Below are 19,900 nucleotides of genomic sequence, written 5' to 3' on the forward strand. Positions count from 1 at the left end.
AGACAAATGGATGATTGCAGCCCTCAACAAGCAACAACAGCATACCCTGATGAGAAGGGAGAATATGATTTCCAGAGTCACCATTATAATATTGAAAATGTTAAGTTTTCAACAAAAATTAGACATACAAAATAGGGAAGTATGGCCTATTCACAGGGAGAAAGAAGAAATTGACAGAAACTGTCCCTGAGGAAGGCCAGCTGCAAGTTGGCATCCAGTCACTGAATGTTGGCATACTGGAATTTAGCATAACTATTAAAAGAAAACGCAGTTGCTTATTACGGGAAATACCATACTTACTTTTGGTTTATATTGTATTATGTATTATGTATTGTATTATGTATATTGTATTATGAGTATTATAAATATTTTGCCCATTTCTCTTAGTGGAAGTTACCATTAGGGGAAAAATGACCAGTTTGCACCTGAGAAAAATTAAAATTGAGAAAATTTTACTTTTATATCTGGCCTTAAAATATACACACTCTCACCATCCCACTGATTTAAAAAAAAAATTTTATTGGAGTCTAGTTGATTTACAATGTTATGTTAGTTTCAGGTGTACAGCAAAGTGAATCAGTTTTACATATACATATATCCACTCTTTTTTAGATTCTTTTCCCATATAGGCCATTACAGAGCATTGAGTAGTGTTCCCTGTGCTATACAGTAGGTCCTTATTAGTTACCTATTTTATATCCATTGATTTTTAAATGCTCACATAAATGAATAAAATTAGATGACATTTTCTGTATTTTAAGTTAATCACTCATTAAAGACATATTTGAATTTAACACATTCATTATTCTTGCTTGAAGCATAGCGTATTTGGTATGACAGAAAATAATGCCTTTATACCATAATCTTTCCCTATCCTTGGCTACTCAGACATGGTACATTCTTATTTTCTTTTCCTTCAAATACTACTGGCGTTGCATCTAAACAAAAGTTTAGACTGACTGCGGAATTGGCTGTCAACATGTTAAATTAAGAGCCAGAATTCCAAGTTACACCCAGACCAGGTTACAAAAAGCCTAATTTGTGTCCTGAGAGATCCAGTTGAACAGCAGTGAGCAGACTGGCTACCCTCCACTAAGTGACCCTCAGGTCTCCGTTTGGGTCTGAAGCAGTGGCAGTAGAGTTGTACCCTGAGAACGCAGAGTCTTCATTCACACAGGTCAGAGCCCTGTCTTGGGACTGAACATAGAAGGATGCAGTGGAGGCAGAAGCAATTGTTCCCCCAGCTTCCTTCTAGAAGAGGAGTTTGCTGGTGAGAAAGACTAGCAGGATCTGAATGGCATCTCTCATGGGGCTGAGGAAGGCTCTGTTGGCCAAGCTTTTGGCTGTGGTTTGGGTTGTGGTTAATTTATGGGTTGTGGTTATTTTGTGGATTGTGGTTAGTTCCTGGGCCGGGGTTGTGGTTAGTTTGTGGGTCAGGGTTGTGGTTAGTTTGTGGGTCGGGGTTGTGGCTAGTTTGTGAGTCAGGGTTGTGGTTAGTTTGTGGGTCGGGGTTGTGGCTAGTTTGTGGGTCGGGGTTGTGGTTGGTTTGTGGGTCGGGGTTGTGGCTAGTTTGTGGGTCGGGGTTGTGGCTAGTTTGTGGGTCGGGGTTGTGTTTAGTTTGTGGATCGGGCTTGTGTTTAGTTTGTGGGTTGGGATTGGGGTTGTGGCTGTGGTTGGCTTGATTGTGGAGATCTTGGTGGTCAAGTCTGAGGTTGTCCCTGGAAAAAAAAATGGCATCAGGATCTCTTTTGGGTGGCGAGTAGGCACTAGAGAAACGAGGCTAATGTGATGGAATGCTGGAGCCAGAGTTCATGGGCAGAATTCAGTGAACACTTCACAAGGGCCAAGTGTATTTAGAGGAGGGGAAATTAGGGGTACAGAATGTTAACAAAAAATAAGAAACACTCTGACCTTAAGACCTATGGAAGAAGGAATTTATACTGAACTTACATAACTATTGAATTTGCTGTTGGGAAGGTAGTCTGCCTTCAAATGTCCTCATGTCCTTAATATTATATTTGCTCAATCAGTGCAAATATGATCCAGAGTGGTACAATTTTATTTTATTATTTTTGCTAATTTCAAAGTTTCCATGTAAAGGTTATAAGAACTAGACACCATCCAGACTTGAGGGTGGCTGACTCGGCTTTAAAGGAAGTGGAAGGAGGCCCTGTCCAAATGCTTGAATCCCTTTTTGTGGTGTCTGAGGCATTGGTCATTTTCACAGGCATTGATCTGACCACACGTTGGTTCTCTGAGGTTGCTTTGCAGAGAAGCAGAGAAAGCCAGGCCTATACCCCTGGGCGGTTGTCTGATCCTGAAAAACTGGAGCTTGGCAATGATACTTCCAAGGATCTGAGTGAACCACAGAGGGGACTATAAGGACGAAGAAGGGAAATGCAAAGCAGTTTGCGCAGACCTGTACATTCTGCCCACTTGCAGGGTGCCTTCCAGCTCTGTGGCATTGTCTTATCTCATTTAGCATTTCCTCAGGGCAAATGTTTCTCTAGGACACCACTGAGCCCAAAGTCTGAACAGAACCGCTTTCTTCTCCTTTTTTAAAATCTGGATTTTATTAGCATGGAGCTAAGGAGTCCTGACTAGAGACAAACTTTTTTTTTTTTCCTTTCCTAGCATGTATACGAGTGTTCATTTCAAAAATGTCCTGGAGAAAGAAAATAACATCCCAAACTTTTCACAGAGGGGAAACCACCAAGGAAACAGTTAAGGCTTTCATATAATAGTTTCATTAGGCATAATCACTTTAATATTGGTTGTTGAAGATAGATATGCCTTTGATCACATTTGCAATGCTTGACTGACCCGAAAATGGGCAGCGTACTAGATGCATTTCAGTGTTTGGGGGCTCACGAGGAAGACCTGTTATCTGGACACTGAGAAAGACTAATATTACTTGTTCTTGGTTGAAGCTTGTATTTAAAAACTTCATTTAAAAAAAAAGATTGTCTTTCTAGTTTTAAAGTAAGTTTAAGAAAAGTCGAGAAAAGTATAAGATGTGGAATTTGAGTCCTCGTTTTGCCATTTACTTTCTGTGTGGCCTTGGGCAAATTACCTATCTTTTCTGAACCTCAGTTTCTTGAATTTGTTTTTGCTTGCGAGAGAGAGATAAGAGAGAAGGAAGGGTGCAGAGAAGGGAGAAGGGCAGGGAGCCTCAGAATGGTTTGACGTTGAGGACTACAGCCTGGGAAAGGCCAGTGGAAATTCCTGGTGGTTGTGCTGGAGGCCAGAGGCCACTCTGAGAACTAATGAAATTATTGGTTTTCTATGCTATCAACCCTGCTTTGTGCAAATCTCCCTTCTCATCCCTTAAACCCTTCGGTAAAGTCTGCTATACCAATGAAGGCTCTGTGTGAGGTGGTATTCTTGTGAAAATTGAGGAAGGAACCAACTTCCATATCCATGTCTCTGTGGTGTTGAATGGAAACAGCTCTTAAGGAAGCCGGCGTCTGGAGCCACAAGTGACCATGAGAATCGAAGGCCCCTTGGAATTGGCTTTTGTTTTCCACAGGGCACAGGATAAGGGGTTGAGCTAATCTTATGTAGACCTCAGGGTGCTGGGAGACTCAACTGGTACCTGGGTAACGCATGATTAGAAGACTTTTTTCTGGGCACCCACAAGATAATTTTCCGGGCCAATGGATTTCACTGCCAGATATGTAAATAGACTGCAGAGGAACTTACCATTTCTTCTCAGTATCTTAAAAGAAACTCTAGCCACGTTGTGCAAATCGACTGTGAAGACTCTGTGGAGGGAAAATTGATGAGAGATAATGGTGGGGAATTCACAAGCTCAGCTCACATTACTGCCTTCCCAGGGGATCCCAACTTCTTAGTTTCTTTTGTGCTTAAATTCTTTACAGCACAAGTAGCAGATCATTCAGTACTGGTCTGCTGTATACTGTCTTGACCAAGATCTTCCACAGTTTTGCTCCAGACAAGATCATGTCCATCCCTCTCCCCCACCAACACCAGCACCCTGGATTCCCCACAGGCTGGTATACACGGCTGGTCTTTGTTCAGGCTAGTCTTTCTGCTTGTAATACCAGTCCCGGGCACATCTGCCCACAGACTCGACAGTAGCCTCTATGAAATTGTTTCTCCTGGTTGTCATGGACCCAGACAGAGCTCCATCAGAGAGACATGCATGCCCCTCTACTACACTGCCTTGCTGTGAGCCTCTCCCCCGACTGGAGGGCCAGCTCTTCGAGGGCAAGTTCTTTTGTCAACAACGCCTGACATGTAGCGTCATAGGTGCTTAATGTTCATTAAATGACCTGTACAGCTTGGTCTGTTGTTCTGATATCATTGGGTCCATTATTATATCAGTCTCTTGTTCATACATTGAACAATTAATGAGAGTGAAGTACATGCCAGTCACTGTGCTTACTGCTGAGGGAACAGTGGTGAACACAGCAGGCGTGGTTCTTACCCTGGAGACTTTAACCGAATAGTCAACTGACAAGTAAGTGATTGCAACGAAGCAGTGGCAGTGATGAGAGTGAGTAAACAGGGAGCGGAACTTGATCTGGGGGTTCAGGGAGTGCGTTCTGAGGAAGTGCTGTGTAACCTCAATAATTATTTCTGTATAGGCCCTGCCTCCCAACCCACACTGTAAAGTTCGGTGGGCAGGAACCTCTTCATGTTGCCTTTTGTGCGCTACTCAGCGTAGTGGGCTTCCCCCATCATATGTGCTGCTCCCCTCCCCTTGTCAGCCTCGCTGATCAAGGCTGCGTGTGTACATCGTAAACAAGCAGAGAGGCCAGTGCATCACAGCAGGTGCGAGTGAAGAGGGGTCTGGAGACCGCACTGTTGGTGAGAATGTGCTGTTTCCATTGAAGATTGTCACCACCATTTGGTGTTTTATCTGTTGTTGCATGGAGTGTGGAGGCCTTAAGGAGGTGAGATGAAAGGAAAACCATTGCCTCATTAGCCCTGGCCGGCTTCTAAGGAGCTGCTGTCATCGTGAGGCTGGGTTGTAGCACCTCCCTTTGGATTTTAGTCTTGCAGGTCGCTCTGTGGGCATAATAGCACCTCCTCCAGAGCCAGCTAGGTCCGACCAAGCCTGGGCATGGCTGGAGAGGCTGGAGTGACTTGGCAGCATCACCATCACCGCTGTCTACAGAGACTTAGTGGCAGTTCATAGTGGACATGGCCTGATGGTCAGACCTGCCCTTTCAGTACAAAATGGCAGTCTGAAAGTGTAAGGACCTCTCAACATTTGGTTCTTAAAGTGAACTTGAAAATAAATCCCTAGCTGGGAGGGAAGTTTTTTGTTAGAGTCCCCAGGTGGCCTCACCTCAGAATCTGAGTTTGTCCATTTTGTGCAACAGGAGGAAGCCGGTTTTACTGTACAATCATCACACTTTCTGCCAGCAAGCCATTTCCAAAATGAATCTATGTTTTAAAAAATGATTCTCTGTGTCATGGTGAAACCGAGTCTCCCTAAAACTGAGATCCCCTGCTGAGTTTACGATTAACCACTCTCAAAAACTTTATTCTCTTTCTTGTCCCACTCCCCACCCCCATTCCCCTTAGGATTGAAGAGTATCAAAGAAACGGGGGGACTGAAACCAAGCAGGACCCTGGGGGGCCGCCCTAGTACAAAAGCCACTCCGTGTCCCCCCATTTCTTGTTTGTAGAAAAAGGCTTTAGTCTCCTAGACCCTCCTCGAGTTCCAAAGAGCAGACTTAAGCAGTTACTAATTAGGGAAGTGAGGGAATGCAGAAACCAAGGAAAGCAGTCAAGAAATAATACTTCAGTGATAAAACAGAGTCCTAGTTCTCCTCAAGGGATACATATAACAATCTGACACATATCTTTGAGTTGTTCTGCAGAAACTAAGACCCCTGCCCAAGTGGAGGATGGTGACTACATGGTGACCACAAGCACGTAGACCCCAGACTGATTGGAATCAGAAGGTTGATGATTCAGACTCCTGAAGCATCACCCTGTTACCTCACCACCACCAACCAATCAGAAGAAAGTCATGCCCCCTGAAAACTTCACCCCAAATGTGGCCTTTAAAAGACCTTCCCTGAAAGCCATTGGGGAGGCCGGGTCTTCTGAGCATGAGCCACCTGTTCTCCTTGCTTGGTGCCTGCAATAAACGCTGCACTTTCCTTCACCACAACCCGGAGTCAGTAAATTGTCTCTGCTGTTTGGCAGGCGAGTGGACCCAAGTTCAGTTTGGTAACAATGGGGACTGAGTACCCCTCCTCCAGGCTCTTGGCTACTGGCAGCTTCTCTGCACCCCCAGTTTAGCAAGGCCTCCTGGAGGACTGCCCTGGGGGTTTGGCAGAGAGGGGAACGCTCAGGTGGCCAGATGGTTTCAAGAGGAGTGTCTTTATTTTTAACTGTTTGCTGCTGCTGCCCCCAACCCTGCCTGGCTCTGGAGTACTGTCTGCCCCAGACTAATAGGAATGAATTGGGTGGGAGTAGGAGGGAATATAGAGAATTTGAAGCAAACTGGGTGCCAGTGACAAGGATTCTTTGCTTGACCAAACTTTAGTCAGGCTCTGGAACCTTCTCCTAGGCCCATCTGTGTACTTCCTTATAAAATCCAGTTTTAGCCAGAATCCTCATAAGTCGGTTTAGCAAGAACCTTCCACCCTTGATATCTGATCACCTTTATTATCTGATTGAATTCCTCATCCTCTACTATCCCCCAGGTGATATCGGATCAGCCTTGGCCTCCCTTAAGCAAGAATCCTGTTAGGTCAGTTTAGCCAGAGCCCCCTTACAGGTCTTGATGTTTCCTCTTAGTGATTTTCCATCCACTGAGCCCTCACCCTGTTCCTGGGCTGTAAATTCCCACTTGCCCATGTTGTATTCAGAGTTGAGACTTGTTCCATATGGAGGTCTCTTTTCTCTTATTGTGATAGTCCTGAATACAATCTGGTTTTGTTCATTCATTCATTAGTTTTGCTTTAACTACTATCCAGCTCTGGTTTTCTTTAACACCAATTCTTTCTGTTTATGTTGAGCATACCTGGTGTGTGTGTGTGTGTGTGTGATGTATAAACTTCTACAGATAAAGGTAGGACAAAGAATGGTGAGGCAGAAAAGGAGTACAGCTACTGAATTATCCACATCATATCTGGATTGCATTTTGAGTCCTCTAAAGTCAGTATAAAACTGTACAAACATAATATGAAATTGCAAAAGCCCAAAGCAAATCATATATGGATAGGTTCTTACTGTAGCTCGACTGTAGTTATGTTCATGAAACTAGGAGATACCCATTTTGCCTCGAAGAGCTTGCTGTATCGGCTCTTCATGTGGTACAAGACGCTGCTGCTGCAATACTTGTCAGCTTTTTGCCAGGAGCCAATGAGTGAGTTGTCCTGGTCTATTGCTCGCAGGATCACAGAGGTAATATTTTTATTCACAGGAACTGACACTAGGAGGAAATGAGAAGGAAACAATCAGCCGTCTGTGCAGTAAGACAAGAGATGGGGGTCATGAAATCAAAATTAAGTGTGAAAAAAGAAAGTTACAAGTAGTATGTAAATATAGTGTGGTCCCATTTTTGTGAAATAAGTTGAAAAAAGTCTGGAAGGAAATACATGAAGATATTAACTATGAGGATTTCTTGGTTGTGGGGTTATAGATGGTTTTTATTTTCTTCCTAGTTCTTCTTTGTGTTTTCTAAGTTTTCTACAGGAAAAGGTGAACAAAAGAAGACCTGTACTCTGGCCCTGGTTTTGCTACGTATCAGGGATGAGGTCCTGGCTGACTTTTAACCTCTTGAGCCCTGTTCCTTTCTGCCAGATGAGAGTTCTGCCCTTCTCTCAGGAGGAATGCAGTGTGGGGAGAGAAGGGGTGGATGCATGTGAAAGGGTCAAGCGGACCTCCTGGGAAATGCTTCCAGAAGTAAGGAACTGTTACTGCCAAGTCAAAGCAAAGCCTATTTCCTGGTTCCAGAAATGCTGATGTTCTTGGTCTTTGTTGTTGAGAGTGAGGGAAGGGGGGGCCTCTGAGACCCAGAGGCCCTAATCCAGGTACCTAGTCCAAGTACCTGCCAAAGCCCCAATCCAAGTACCTCTAAGTAAGCACTTAGGGTTCCGTGACCCCCTCCACTCAGGTGAGTCTCACCTGTTGACCTAGCCCAGCGTGTGCCCACAGGGACCCCACTGACACTTGTTAATTCCACCTGTTATTTTCAGCCTTCTGATGTGTAATAGGGAGGGAATTTCAAGAGACTATTTCAGTTTGTCCGTTTCCTCCCTTAGAAGATCCCTTCTGAACAAATTTCTCAATGCTAGGGTCCTCTCAGCCACCCCAACTTATTTTAAAGGCTTCTCCTTTACAAAATAAAGAAAATTGATCTTGCAGCACAATAGGATTAGACAGTCCTGGATCTGAATCCTAGCCCTAACATTTAAGACCAAGTCACTTCACCTCCGATCCTTGGTTTCTTTCCTGTTCATCATTCACTCCACAAATATTTATTGAATGCCCGCTTTGCACTAGGGTTGGTTCTAGGTCTGAGGATAATGACATTATCTCTCATTGTATGGATATCATGGTACCTTATCTTGAAAGGTTCCTGGGAGACTGAAGAGAAGAATGTAAAGACTTTAATACTGGTGGGTGTTGGATAAGTTGCCGTTGTTATTCTTAGCACGAAACATTTCTCTGTTCTGTTTGTTTTTGCCAGTCAATGTTGCTGAGCCAGATCCCCCCGCCCTGAGTTGCTCAGCGAGAACCTGACATTTGTCCTAGATGTGTGTGCATGGTGCTGAGGTGGATGGTGATGAGTGATGGTGTCATCCAGTCATCAAGCCTGTCAGCTCTCCCCTGGGCTTGGCTTTGTCCTTTCTTCTGTTTTCCACCCCACTCTCTGGCTTAAATCTGCCTTTCATCCCTCCTAGTTATCTGTATTATCCAGATTCCTGGCCTCCACAGTCCCCTCCCTCAGGCTTCAGACTGATCAGACTTCCACACTCAACATTTCCATCAGGACACACACCTGTCCAAAACCTTCAAAGTGCTCTTCTAGAGCCTCTAAACGTTTCTGGTTTTATATTTCTGCTTCTGTTGCTTGCAGGACCCAGTACATGGCTCTTATGATCCTCATAAGAAGCACATGACACGTAGTAGGCATTCAGTGAGCCTTAGTTCCTCTTCTCCTTTCTCTCTGCTCTACCCGGTGCCTCTGTAAATGCTGTGTTGTCCCTCTCATCCAGCACGTTCCCTTTCAAGGGGTCTTATGGATCATCTTTTGATTCTTCTTTCTTCTGTCTTCCTACTTTCACATGGCTCCTCTGCCACCCCCACCTCCAACCCCGCACCCCTTGCATCTTCACAAGATAGGTTTCTTTTTTTTCCATTTCAACAGCAAAATTCTTCACCTCGTGATGTGTTACCTTAAGTCAGAGGTATGAGACCTGACCATCCAGGTCCTGCTCTGTATACAAGGTCACATACATGCCCTCCTGGTCCTCATCTTGAAGCACAAGATTACCCTCCCTGCCCTGTTTAGGACAAGATCTGCTGCCTGAGGGAGTGGGACATAGGGAGACCCACCACAGGTGAGGCACTTAGTGACAGTCCCCAAGAAAAAATAGAAAAAAGGACTAGCTAGGATGAGTGTGTGAAGGCAGGCCATAGTCATTCTCCTGCTGAAGCCTGGAATCTGTAGAGCATGGGTATAGATATCACCCTGGTGTTCTCTGCAAAATTTGGTTAGAGTTCTAAGAGAGGCAGGATAACATGGTAGATGAGTCAGCCTCTGAAGCTGGACGGCTTGGCTAGACAAAGCAGGACAAATTTGGCTATTATTTAGGTTCAAATGTTAGCTGTGCAACCTACTAGTGACCTTGGGTAAAACTTTAACTTTCCTGTGCTTCAGTTCTCATCTGTAAAATGGGGAAGATAATAGCATTTACCCTTAGAACAGTACTCAGCACACAGTATGACGTCTTAGCTCTCATTACCTTAACCGAGAGGCGTATAGTCTAGTGGTTAAGAGCAGGGTCTCTGAAGCTAGAATGCTTGGGTTCATGTCCCAGGTCCATCATTTAAGCAGCTCTGTGACCTGAGCGAGTCACTAGCATCTCTACCTCTGTTTTCTCATTGACACACAGGAAATGACAACAGTATCTACCTAGTAGGTCATTGTGAGGACTAAATACATTAGTACATGTAAACAGCCATATTAAATTTGTTGTTATTATGAAAGTTATTCGAGAGCACTTGCCTTGACTTGTAGGTTTGACTGATCCCAAAAGGGATGTCTGTAAAATATTTCTAGGCACCTCAAAGAAAAGCACTGGATTAGGAATGAAAAGACCAAGATTCAAGAGGCAGTTCTGCCACTTATTAGTTGTGAGACCCTGAGCAAGTCATTTAACTTCTCTCAGCTTCAGGCTCCTCATTTATCAGGTGGGATAGTAATACTTTCCCTGTCTAGCTCACTAGATTTTCCACCCACAGACTAAAAGTGAACAGCGTCTCCTGGAGTTGTGCCGTATACAATCATCCATGGTGGCATTGTTTCATCAAGTGGATGGGAAAAGACTACAAACTGTGGTGCAATTTTTAATCCCTTAAAATAATAAAAATGCCCCCCCAATACAGACTGTTTTAAGTAAAAAAAAAAAAAAAAGCCCAAATTATTTAAGTGAGAGAACTTGCCGCAGTTGTGCTCTTGCTGGGACTCGGTTAACCTGAGTGTTGGGATGTAATGACTCCCATGGCTCAGGTTCACACAGGGGACATGCAGAAATAGGAAATAGTCCCACCCAACCCATCCTCTCACATGTTCTCATTCTCCCTCTTTCTGCCTCTGTGTCCCAGACGGGTCAAAAACACATGTTTTGTTTGTGTCATTGAGAGCAGGGATGGAGGGGTATGTTCTGCAATTCCGGTTTTATCTACCCTCAGAAAACAGAGGACAGCAGAGGGAATGGCTTCTACTTACCTGTGTAGACTGTATTGCTTTTATAGACGTTTGGGTTGGCATGGATTCCTGAGTAAGTGGCGACAATGACCTTATTGAAGAGCATGCAGTTGCCATTGTGACTTATGCAGCTGGCAGGAGAACACAGCAGTCCAAGGCACAGAAACAGCCCCAGTGGCAGCAGCAGGGACCCGAGGATTGCCATGGTCTTGATCTGTTTGGAAACTACTGGGCCTGAAACTGGGTAAGAGCTACAACTCACCTGTTTATATGCTCTGGGGCTGGAACTTCTGGGTGAGGTCATACATGCAAATCTCCTGCCCACTCCTCCCTAAGATGAACGGGCTTCTGGAATTTGGCCCAAGATATCACCAGGAATGAATCTCCTTGTATCTGTCACCACGACCCTTTGCGAATTCCAGTTTTGCTCATGAAGGGGAATGTACTGATCGTGGTTTTATTTTGCCTCTCATTCACCTCAGCATCTGACATTTGAAGCAAGCTGTGAGGAGGGGTTAATACTGGCAAAGTGAAATTCAGAGTTGAGTAATCATCACCTACCTGTCCTGTTTAGGAACTACACTCTTCTCGCTACAGGAAACTCAGGCATTAAAGCACTTTTCTTCATGGTATATTACGTATCCTTTCCAAGTCTCCTTAATCGAACATGTCTCCTGTCCCAGTTCATTTAGCGACTATCATAGAACTAGAAAGACTGTCCTTCTGGATTTATATTTGTTTCTTTGGAAAGAAACAGCTTTGGTTCACCTTGCTTCTGCCTGACACTTTCCTCTATACTACTGTAGCACAAGGAAACTACTGAAAAAAAATCAGAAAATATGTTTTTTTCATACTTCTTCTCTGATTTTAATTTACTCACTGAAGGAGAAAAGAGGAGAGATGTATTCTGTGTGAGTGGAAAGAAAATGAAAAATGTAGAATTGAATCAAAGAGATATTTATAAATGTTTTTTCAGGAGAAGCACTTACAGAATGGTGGAGTGAGGACCTCTGAAAAACCTACTCCTCCAGAAAAGCAATGAGCAAAAACAGTCTAAATCAACTTTTTCAGAACTCTAGAAATTAAGCAAAGACTTGCAACAATTCAAGGAGCATTTGTTTAAGAAAAATGGCTGAATCTCATTAAACATAGTGAGCATCGAGGCATTTTAACTTGCCCTGTTCCCATCCCTCTTACCCCACCTCTTCAAGTAGCCTTAGAAACCAACAGCCTTGCAACTATGATAGCCATGAAGACCAGCAAACTAGCAGCCAATAGGGAGGGGACAGAATGGGCTTGGAGTGCTCCAAAAAGCTTCATTTCCAGAGAATTGTCCCTATATGACCTGTCTGCAAATTGCCTATAAAGCTGAATTCTCAGGGCTTTCAGAACTTTCTCTGCAAACAGCCTTATTGCTAGGGTATTTGTTGAAAATAATCAGTGGGAAGTTTTTAACATTGCAGCTGTCTGAAGCAGTGGTTGCAACTGGGACTAACAAGGAGCTGAGCACAAAATTTAAAAGAAAAAACTGGGACTGAGATGTTGGTTGGGGGCCTTGGAAAGCTCTGACACATTCCTGGGGATCTAAAAGGTCATCTGCATGTACAGAGCTATGCACATGCCCAGAAAAGATCTGAGAAAGCCCTAATCACTTATCTCTGGCTGATCTTGAGGGTCTATACAAGTAAGAAATGTAGGCAAAGGCTGAGTTGTAAACTGCCTATTTGACCAGTGAAGGCATGCACACAGAGAGGAAGTTGGCAAAGATTGAGAGACTTACTGGTTCAAGACATTTAGGAAATCTCTGTCTATTCATTAGCTGACCACTAAGCTAACTAAGCAGAGACTTCAGTGACCACACATAATAAAGAATACTGACTTTGCAGAATGAATTAATTCAGAAAAGCTGCTAAATAAACAGCAGCAGCAGCAGCAACAACAACAAATAATAACTAATGCGAACTACAACAAACCCTGGGAAGGAGGGGAATCTGGTGTGCATAATGGTCAATGGTCACATTATATTTTTTAAATGTTCAATTTTCAAGGGAAAATTATAAGACATACAAAGGAACAAGAAAGTGTGTTCTGTATATAGAAAAAAACTCCCAGCCAATAGAAACTGTCCCTGAGGAAGTCCAAATGTTGGACTTACTAGACAAAAACATTAACTCAGTCATTATAAATATGTTCAAAGAACTAACAAAAGCCATGTTTAAAGAATAAAAGAAAAGTTTAAGAATGATGTCTCAACAAAAAAGAATATTAATAAAGATATAGAAATGGTAAAAAGGACCATACAGAAAATTTGTAGTTGAAAAGTATAACTGAAATGAAAAATTCACTAGAAGGACTTAAGAACAGATTTGAACTGGCAGAAGAAAGTATCAATAAGCTTGAAGATATTCAGTGAAGATACTGAATAAATTTAACAAACGAAGCGCAAGACTTGTATACTGAAAACTATAACAAAGAACTCATAATAGCCAAAATGATCTTGAAACAACAACAACAAAGTTGGAGGACTCACATTTACCAGTTTCGAAACTGCAAAGGTACTGTAATCAAGACAGTGTGGAAAGATGGTGGAGTAGAAGGACAATAAGCACACCTCCTCTCGTGGGCATACCAAAAGTACAGCTATTTACAGAGCAGCTGTTGATGAGAAACACTGGAGTCTACCAGAAAAGATCTTCTATAACTAAAGATATAAAGAAGGAACCACAAGGAGACAAGTAGGAGGTCAGGAGTTATCAAGACCCATATCCCTGAGAAAAAAATGACAATTGCAGAGGTTCTTTACAAGGAGTGAGGAATATAAGCCCCACATCAAGCTCACCGTCCTGGGGGTCTTACACTGGAAAAACAACCCCCCAGAATGTTTGGCTTTGAAGGCCAGCAGAGACCGACAGGGTTGGGGGAAATAGAGACTCTTCTCTTAAAGGGTGCACACAAAATTTCACATGCTCCAGGACCCAGGGCAGAATTTGAAAGGGACCTGGGTCAGACCCACCTGCTGATCTTGGAGAGTCTCCTGGAGAAGCAAGAGGCAATTGGGGCTCACCCTGGGAACATAGACACTGGCGGCAGCCATTTCTGGGAGCTCATTCTACCACAAAGACACTGGTGCTGGCAAGTACCATTTTGGGATCCTCCCTCTAGCTAATTAATGCCAGGACCTTGCCCTACCCACCAGGCTTTTGGCACCAATACTGGGACACCTCAGGCCAAGCAACTACCTGTGGGGGCCACAGTCCCACCTACCAGCAGGCAGGCTACCTTAATACCCCCAGAGCCCACAGCCACCCCGGTCAAGGCCCTGTCCACTAGAAGGCCCAGGACCTGGCCCCACACACTAGTGCACATGCACTAGACCTGGAATGCCCAGGGCCCTGCAGCCAGAGGTCCCAGGGCCCAAGACAGGATCCAAATCAATAAAATCAGAAATGAAAAAGGAGAAGTTACAACCAACATCACAGAAATATAAAGGAGATTAAAGAGACTACTACAGATAACTATATATTAATAAAAATGGACTACCTAGAAGAAATGGACAAATCCCTAGAAATGTACAATCTCCCAAGCCTGAACCAAGATGAAATAAAAAATATGAACAGACCACTTACAGATAGTGATATTGAATCAGTAATAAAGAAAAACTCCCAACAAACAAAAGTCCAGGACCAGATTCCTTCACAGGTGAATATTACCAAACATTTAGAGAAGACTTAATGCTTATCCTTCTTAAACTATTCCAAAAAATTGCAGAGGAACTTCACTGAACTCATTCTACAAGGCCAGCATCACCCTGATACTGAAACCTGACAAAGATATCACCAAAAAAGAAAATAATAGACAAGTATCGTGGATGAACATAGATGCAAAAATCCTCAACAAAATATTAGGAAATCAAATCCAACAATACATTAAAAGGATCATACACCATGGCCAAGTGGGATTTATCCCAGGGATGCAAGGATGGTTCAATATCTGCAAATCAGTCAACGTAATACACCATATTAAAAAGCTGAAGAATCAAAATTATATAATCACCTCAATAGATACAGAAAAAACTTTGACAAACTTCAACATCTATTTATGATAAAATCTCTCCAGAAAGTGGGCATAGAGAGAACATATCTCAATATAATAAAGGCCTATATGACAAACCCACAGCTAACATCATGCTCAATGGTGAAAAGCTGAAAGCATTTCCTCTAAGATCAGGAACAAGTCAGGGATGCCCACTCTTGTCACTTTTATTCAACATAGTTGTGGAAGTCCTAGCCACAGCAATCAGAGAAGAAAAAGAAATAATCCAAATTGGAAAGGAAGAAGTAAAACTCACTGTTTGCTGATGACATCGTACTATACATAGAAAACACTAAAGGCACCACCAAAAAACTGCTAGAGCTCATCAATGAATTTGGTAAAGTTGCAGGATACAAAACTAATATACAGAGGTCTGTTGCATTTCTATACACTAACAGTGAACTATCAGAGAAAATTTAAGAAAGCAATCCCATTCACAATAGCATCAAAAAGAATAAAATACCTGCAAATAAAATAGCTAAGGAGGTAAAAGACCTGTACTCAGAAAGCTATAAGATACTGATGAAAGAAACTGAAGACAACACAAGCAGATGGAAAGATTTACCATGTTCAGGGACTGGAAGAATGAATATTGTTAGAATGACCATACTACCTAAGGCAATTTACAGACTCAGTGGCATCCCTATTAAAATACCACTGATGTTTATCAAAGAACAAGAAAAAATAATTCTAAAATTTGTATGGAAACACAAAAGACCCCAGATAGTCAAAATTATCTCAAAGAAAAACAGAGCTGGCAGCACCATGCTCCCAGCCTTCAGACTGCAGTACAATGCTACAGTAAGCAAAACAGTATGATACTAGCCCAAAATCAGACACATAGATCAATGGAACAGAATAGAGAGCCAAGAAGTAAACACCGACACTTTTGGTCAATTAATCTGACAAAGTAGGCAAGAATATACGATAGGAAAAGACAGTCTCTTCAATAAATGGTGCTGGGAAAACTGAACAGCTACATGTAAAAGAATGAAACTAGAATATTTTCTCATGCTATATACAAAAGTAAACTCAAAATAGATTAAAGACCTCAATGTAAACCTGGAAACCATAAAACTCTTGGAAGAAATCATAGGCAAACCCTCTTTGATGTAAATTGTAGCAATATTTTTTGGATGTCTCTTAAGGACGAAGGAAACAAAACCAAAATAACCATATGGGACCTAATTAAACTTAAAAGCTTTTGCACAGCAAGGGAAACCCTTGACAAAAGAAAAAAACAAGCTACTGAGTGGGAGAAAATATTTGCAAATGATATGACTAATATCCTTATCCAAAATATATAATATCCAAAACATCCAAATCCAAAACATATAAACAGCTCATATAACTCAACATCAAAGAAACCAACAATGCAACTAAAAAATGGGCAGAGGACCTGCATGGACATTTTCCTAAAGAAGACATACAGATGGCTAACAGGCACACAAAAAGATGCTCAGCATTGCTAATCATCAGAGAAATGCAAACCAAAACCACAATGAGATATCACCTCACACCTGTCAGAATGGCTATCATCAAAAAGACCACAAATAACAAATGTTGGTGAGGATGTGGAGAAAAGGGGACCCTAGTACACTGTTGGGGGGAATGTAAATTGGTGCAGCCACTATGGAAAATGGTATGGAGATTTCTCAAAAAACTGAAAATAGAATCTATCATATGATCCAGAAATCCAAACAAGATGAAAACATTAATTTGAAAAGATACATGCACCCCAGTGTTCATACTAGCATTATTTACAATTGCCAAGATATGGAAGCAACCTAAGTGTCCATCAACAGATGATTGGATAAAGAATCTGTTTTTATATATATATATATATATATATATATATATATATATATATATATATATATATATATTTATATTTATATTCTATTGTGTGTATGTGCATCTATCTATCTACTATTACATATATATATGTAATAGAATAGAGTATTACTCAGCCATAAAAAGGGACGAAATTTTGCCATTTGCAACAATGTGGATAGACCTGAAGGTTATTATGCTTAGTGAAATAAATCATACGGAAAAATACATACACTGTATGTTATCACTTATATATGGAATCTGAAATATAAAACAAATGAATGAATTTAACAAAACAGAAAAAGACTTATAGATTTAGAGAACAAACTAGTAGTTATCAGTGAGGAGAGGGAAGAGGGAGGGGCAAGATAGAGGTAGGGGATTAAGAGGTACAAAGTACCATGTATAAAATAAGTAAGCTGCAAGGATATATTGTACAACACAGGGAATGTAGCCAATATTTTATAATAACTTTAAATGGAATATAGTCTATAAAAATTGTGGATCACTGTGTTGTATACCTGAAACTAATGTAATATTGTAAATCAACTATACCTTAATTAAAAAAAGACAAATGTGGTACTGGCATAAGAATAGACATATAGATCAATGAAACAGAGTTGCAAGTCCAGAAATAAACACATACATTTATGATCAACTGATTTTTTTGGTCATTTAAGATAAATTCTATTACATGAAGATTAAACTTCTGTTATGAGGAGATTCATACAAGATTAAACGCCTTTTCCCAATGAATCTGAGTAAATGAATTTTACTGAATGTATCTTCTAGAGTGCTTTTGCTGCAGGTTGCTTCAAAAAAGAGTGAAATCATTTTGAATGTTAGAATTAAAACAATTTGCTAATTTATTGGTCCTATGACTCCTTTTATGTAATTAAGAATTCTTATGAAATAATATATTTATGTGCTTGGAAACACTCTCAAACTCCATTTTGTCTTGAACCTTATAACCTCTTCTACCCATCACACATTCTTTTTTTAAAAACTATTTTTAAAAATTGATGTATAGTTGACTTACAGTGTTACACTGGTTTCAAGTGTACAACATAGTGATTTGATATTTTTATACATTACAAAATGATCACCACATGGTTAACTGATTTTTGACAAGGGTGCAGGACAATTCGATGGGGGGAAACTAGTCTTTTCAACAAATGGTGCTGAGAAAACTGGGTATTCATATGCAAAAGAGTGAAATTGGACTCCTATGTCATACCATATAAAAAATTAACTCAAGGTGGATCAATGACCTAAATACTATAAAACTCTTAGAAAAAAACCAGAGATGTAAATCTTTAAGACCATGGATTAAACAACAGTTTAATAGATATAACTTAAAGGGGTGGGATAGGGAGGGTGGGAGGAAGGCTGAAGAGGGAGGGGATATGGGGATATATGTATACATATAGCCGATTCACTTCATTATACAGCAGAAACTAACACAACACTGTAAAGCAATTATACTCCCATAAAGATGTAAAAACAAAACAAAACAAAACAAAACAGTTTAATAGATATAATGCCTAAAGCAAAGGCAGCCAAAGTAAAAATAGATAAGTTGGGCTTCATCAAAGCTGAAGTCTTTTGTTCTTCAAAGGACACTGTCAAAGTGAAAAGACAACCCAAATAATGGGAGGAAATATTTGCAAATCATATATCTGATAAGGGCCCAGTATCTGGAATATATAAAGAGCACTAACAATTCAACAACTAAAAGACAAATATCCCAATTTAAAAATGGGCAAAGGATTTGAATACTTTCTCCAAAGAAGATGTATAAATAGCCAATAAGTACATGAAAAGATGCTCAACATTATTAGTCATTAGGAAAATGCAAATCAAAACTACAAAGTGATACCACTGTGAAGAGATACCACTTCACAGCCATTAAGATGGCTATAATCAAAATGACAGATGATTACATGTGTTGGCAAGGATATGGAGAAATCAGAATTCTCATGCATTGCTGATTGGAATGTAAACGGATGCTGCCATTTTGGGAAAGAGTTTGGCTTTCCTTCAAAAAATTAAACATAGAGTTACTATTATATGACCTAGCAATTTCACTTCTAGGTATGTACTCAAGATAATTAAAAACATTGTCCACACAAAAACGTGTACATGGATGTTTATAGGAGCATTTTTTGTAATAGCCAACATGTGTGGAAACATCCAAATGTCCATCTACTCATGAATGAGTAAAAAAATGTGGCATATCCATACAATGGAATATTATTCAACTATAAAAAGGAATGAAGTACTGATAGATGCTACAGCATGGATAAACCTTGAAAACATTATGCTAAGTGAAAGAAGCCAGACACTAAAGGCATGTATCCTATGATTTCATTTATATGAAATATCCATAATACACAGATCCATAGAGATAGAAAGTGATTGCCAGGGACCTGGGCAACAAGGAGAATGGAAAGTGACTGCTACTTGGTTTGGGTTTTCTCTTTGAGGTGATGGAAATGTTCTGGAATTAGATCATGGTGACAGTCTCAAAATCTTGTGAATATACTAAAAACCACTGAATTGAATTTTATGGTATGTGAATTATACCTCAGTAAATTCTTTTATTTATATACTATTCTGTGAAGGCAAGGTGGGGTAGTAGAAAGAATGAGACAGAACTTTAGTATTAGATCCTGTTTAGAAACCTGGCTTTAGGAGAATTTTAATCTATCTGAGCTTTAGTCTCCACTGCTGAAAATTGAGGCATTAATACCAATCTTACATATTTTTATGTACATTAAATGAGAAATACATGTAAACTGTTTTGGGGGATGGGGTGGGTCTGACATATAGTAGGTGTATAACGCATGGTAATTTATTTCCTTCCTTCTTTCCTTCCTCTGCCCCTCCCTCCTTTCCTTCTTTCCTTTCTTCCTTCATACTGGATTAAGGCACTGGATCAGGAGAAAAAAATATATATATAGGAGTCCTGCTATTATATGGAGACAATAGTCTAACCTTCCCTGTGAATTGGGGCAGAAGACTGGGGGGATGGGGGACAACTCAGAGGGG

At 41.0% G+C, this 19,900-nt stretch overlaps 2 protein-coding genes across 3 annotated transcripts in view; one reads left to right on the plus strand and one right to left on the minus strand.

Annotated features, from left to right (window-relative positions):
• Window positions 1–19,900, plus strand: part of PTS (6-pyruvoyltetrahydropterin synthase) — a 150,536-nt gene that overhangs the window by 23,801 nt on the left and 106,835 nt on the right. The gene's annotated exons all lie outside the window — the stretch shown is intronic.
• PLET1 (placenta expressed transcript 1) lies at window positions 1,252–11,129 on the minus strand. Its single transcript, XM_067750233.1, has 4 exons — window positions 10,946–11,129; window positions 7,219–7,420; window positions 3,703–3,764; window positions 1,252–1,718 (listed from the first exon to the last, which is right to left on the minus strand). Exons 1-4 carry the CDS (start codon window positions 11,127–11,129, stop codon window positions 1,252–1,254), a joined length of 915 nt encoding a protein of 304 aa, XP_067606334.1.

This window comes from Pseudorca crassidens, chromosome 9 (assembly GCF_039906515.1).
Source record: "Pseudorca crassidens isolate mPseCra1 chromosome 9, mPseCra1.hap1, whole genome shotgun sequence".
Lineage (NCBI taxonomy): Eukaryota > Metazoa > Chordata > Mammalia > Artiodactyla > Delphinidae > Pseudorca > Pseudorca crassidens.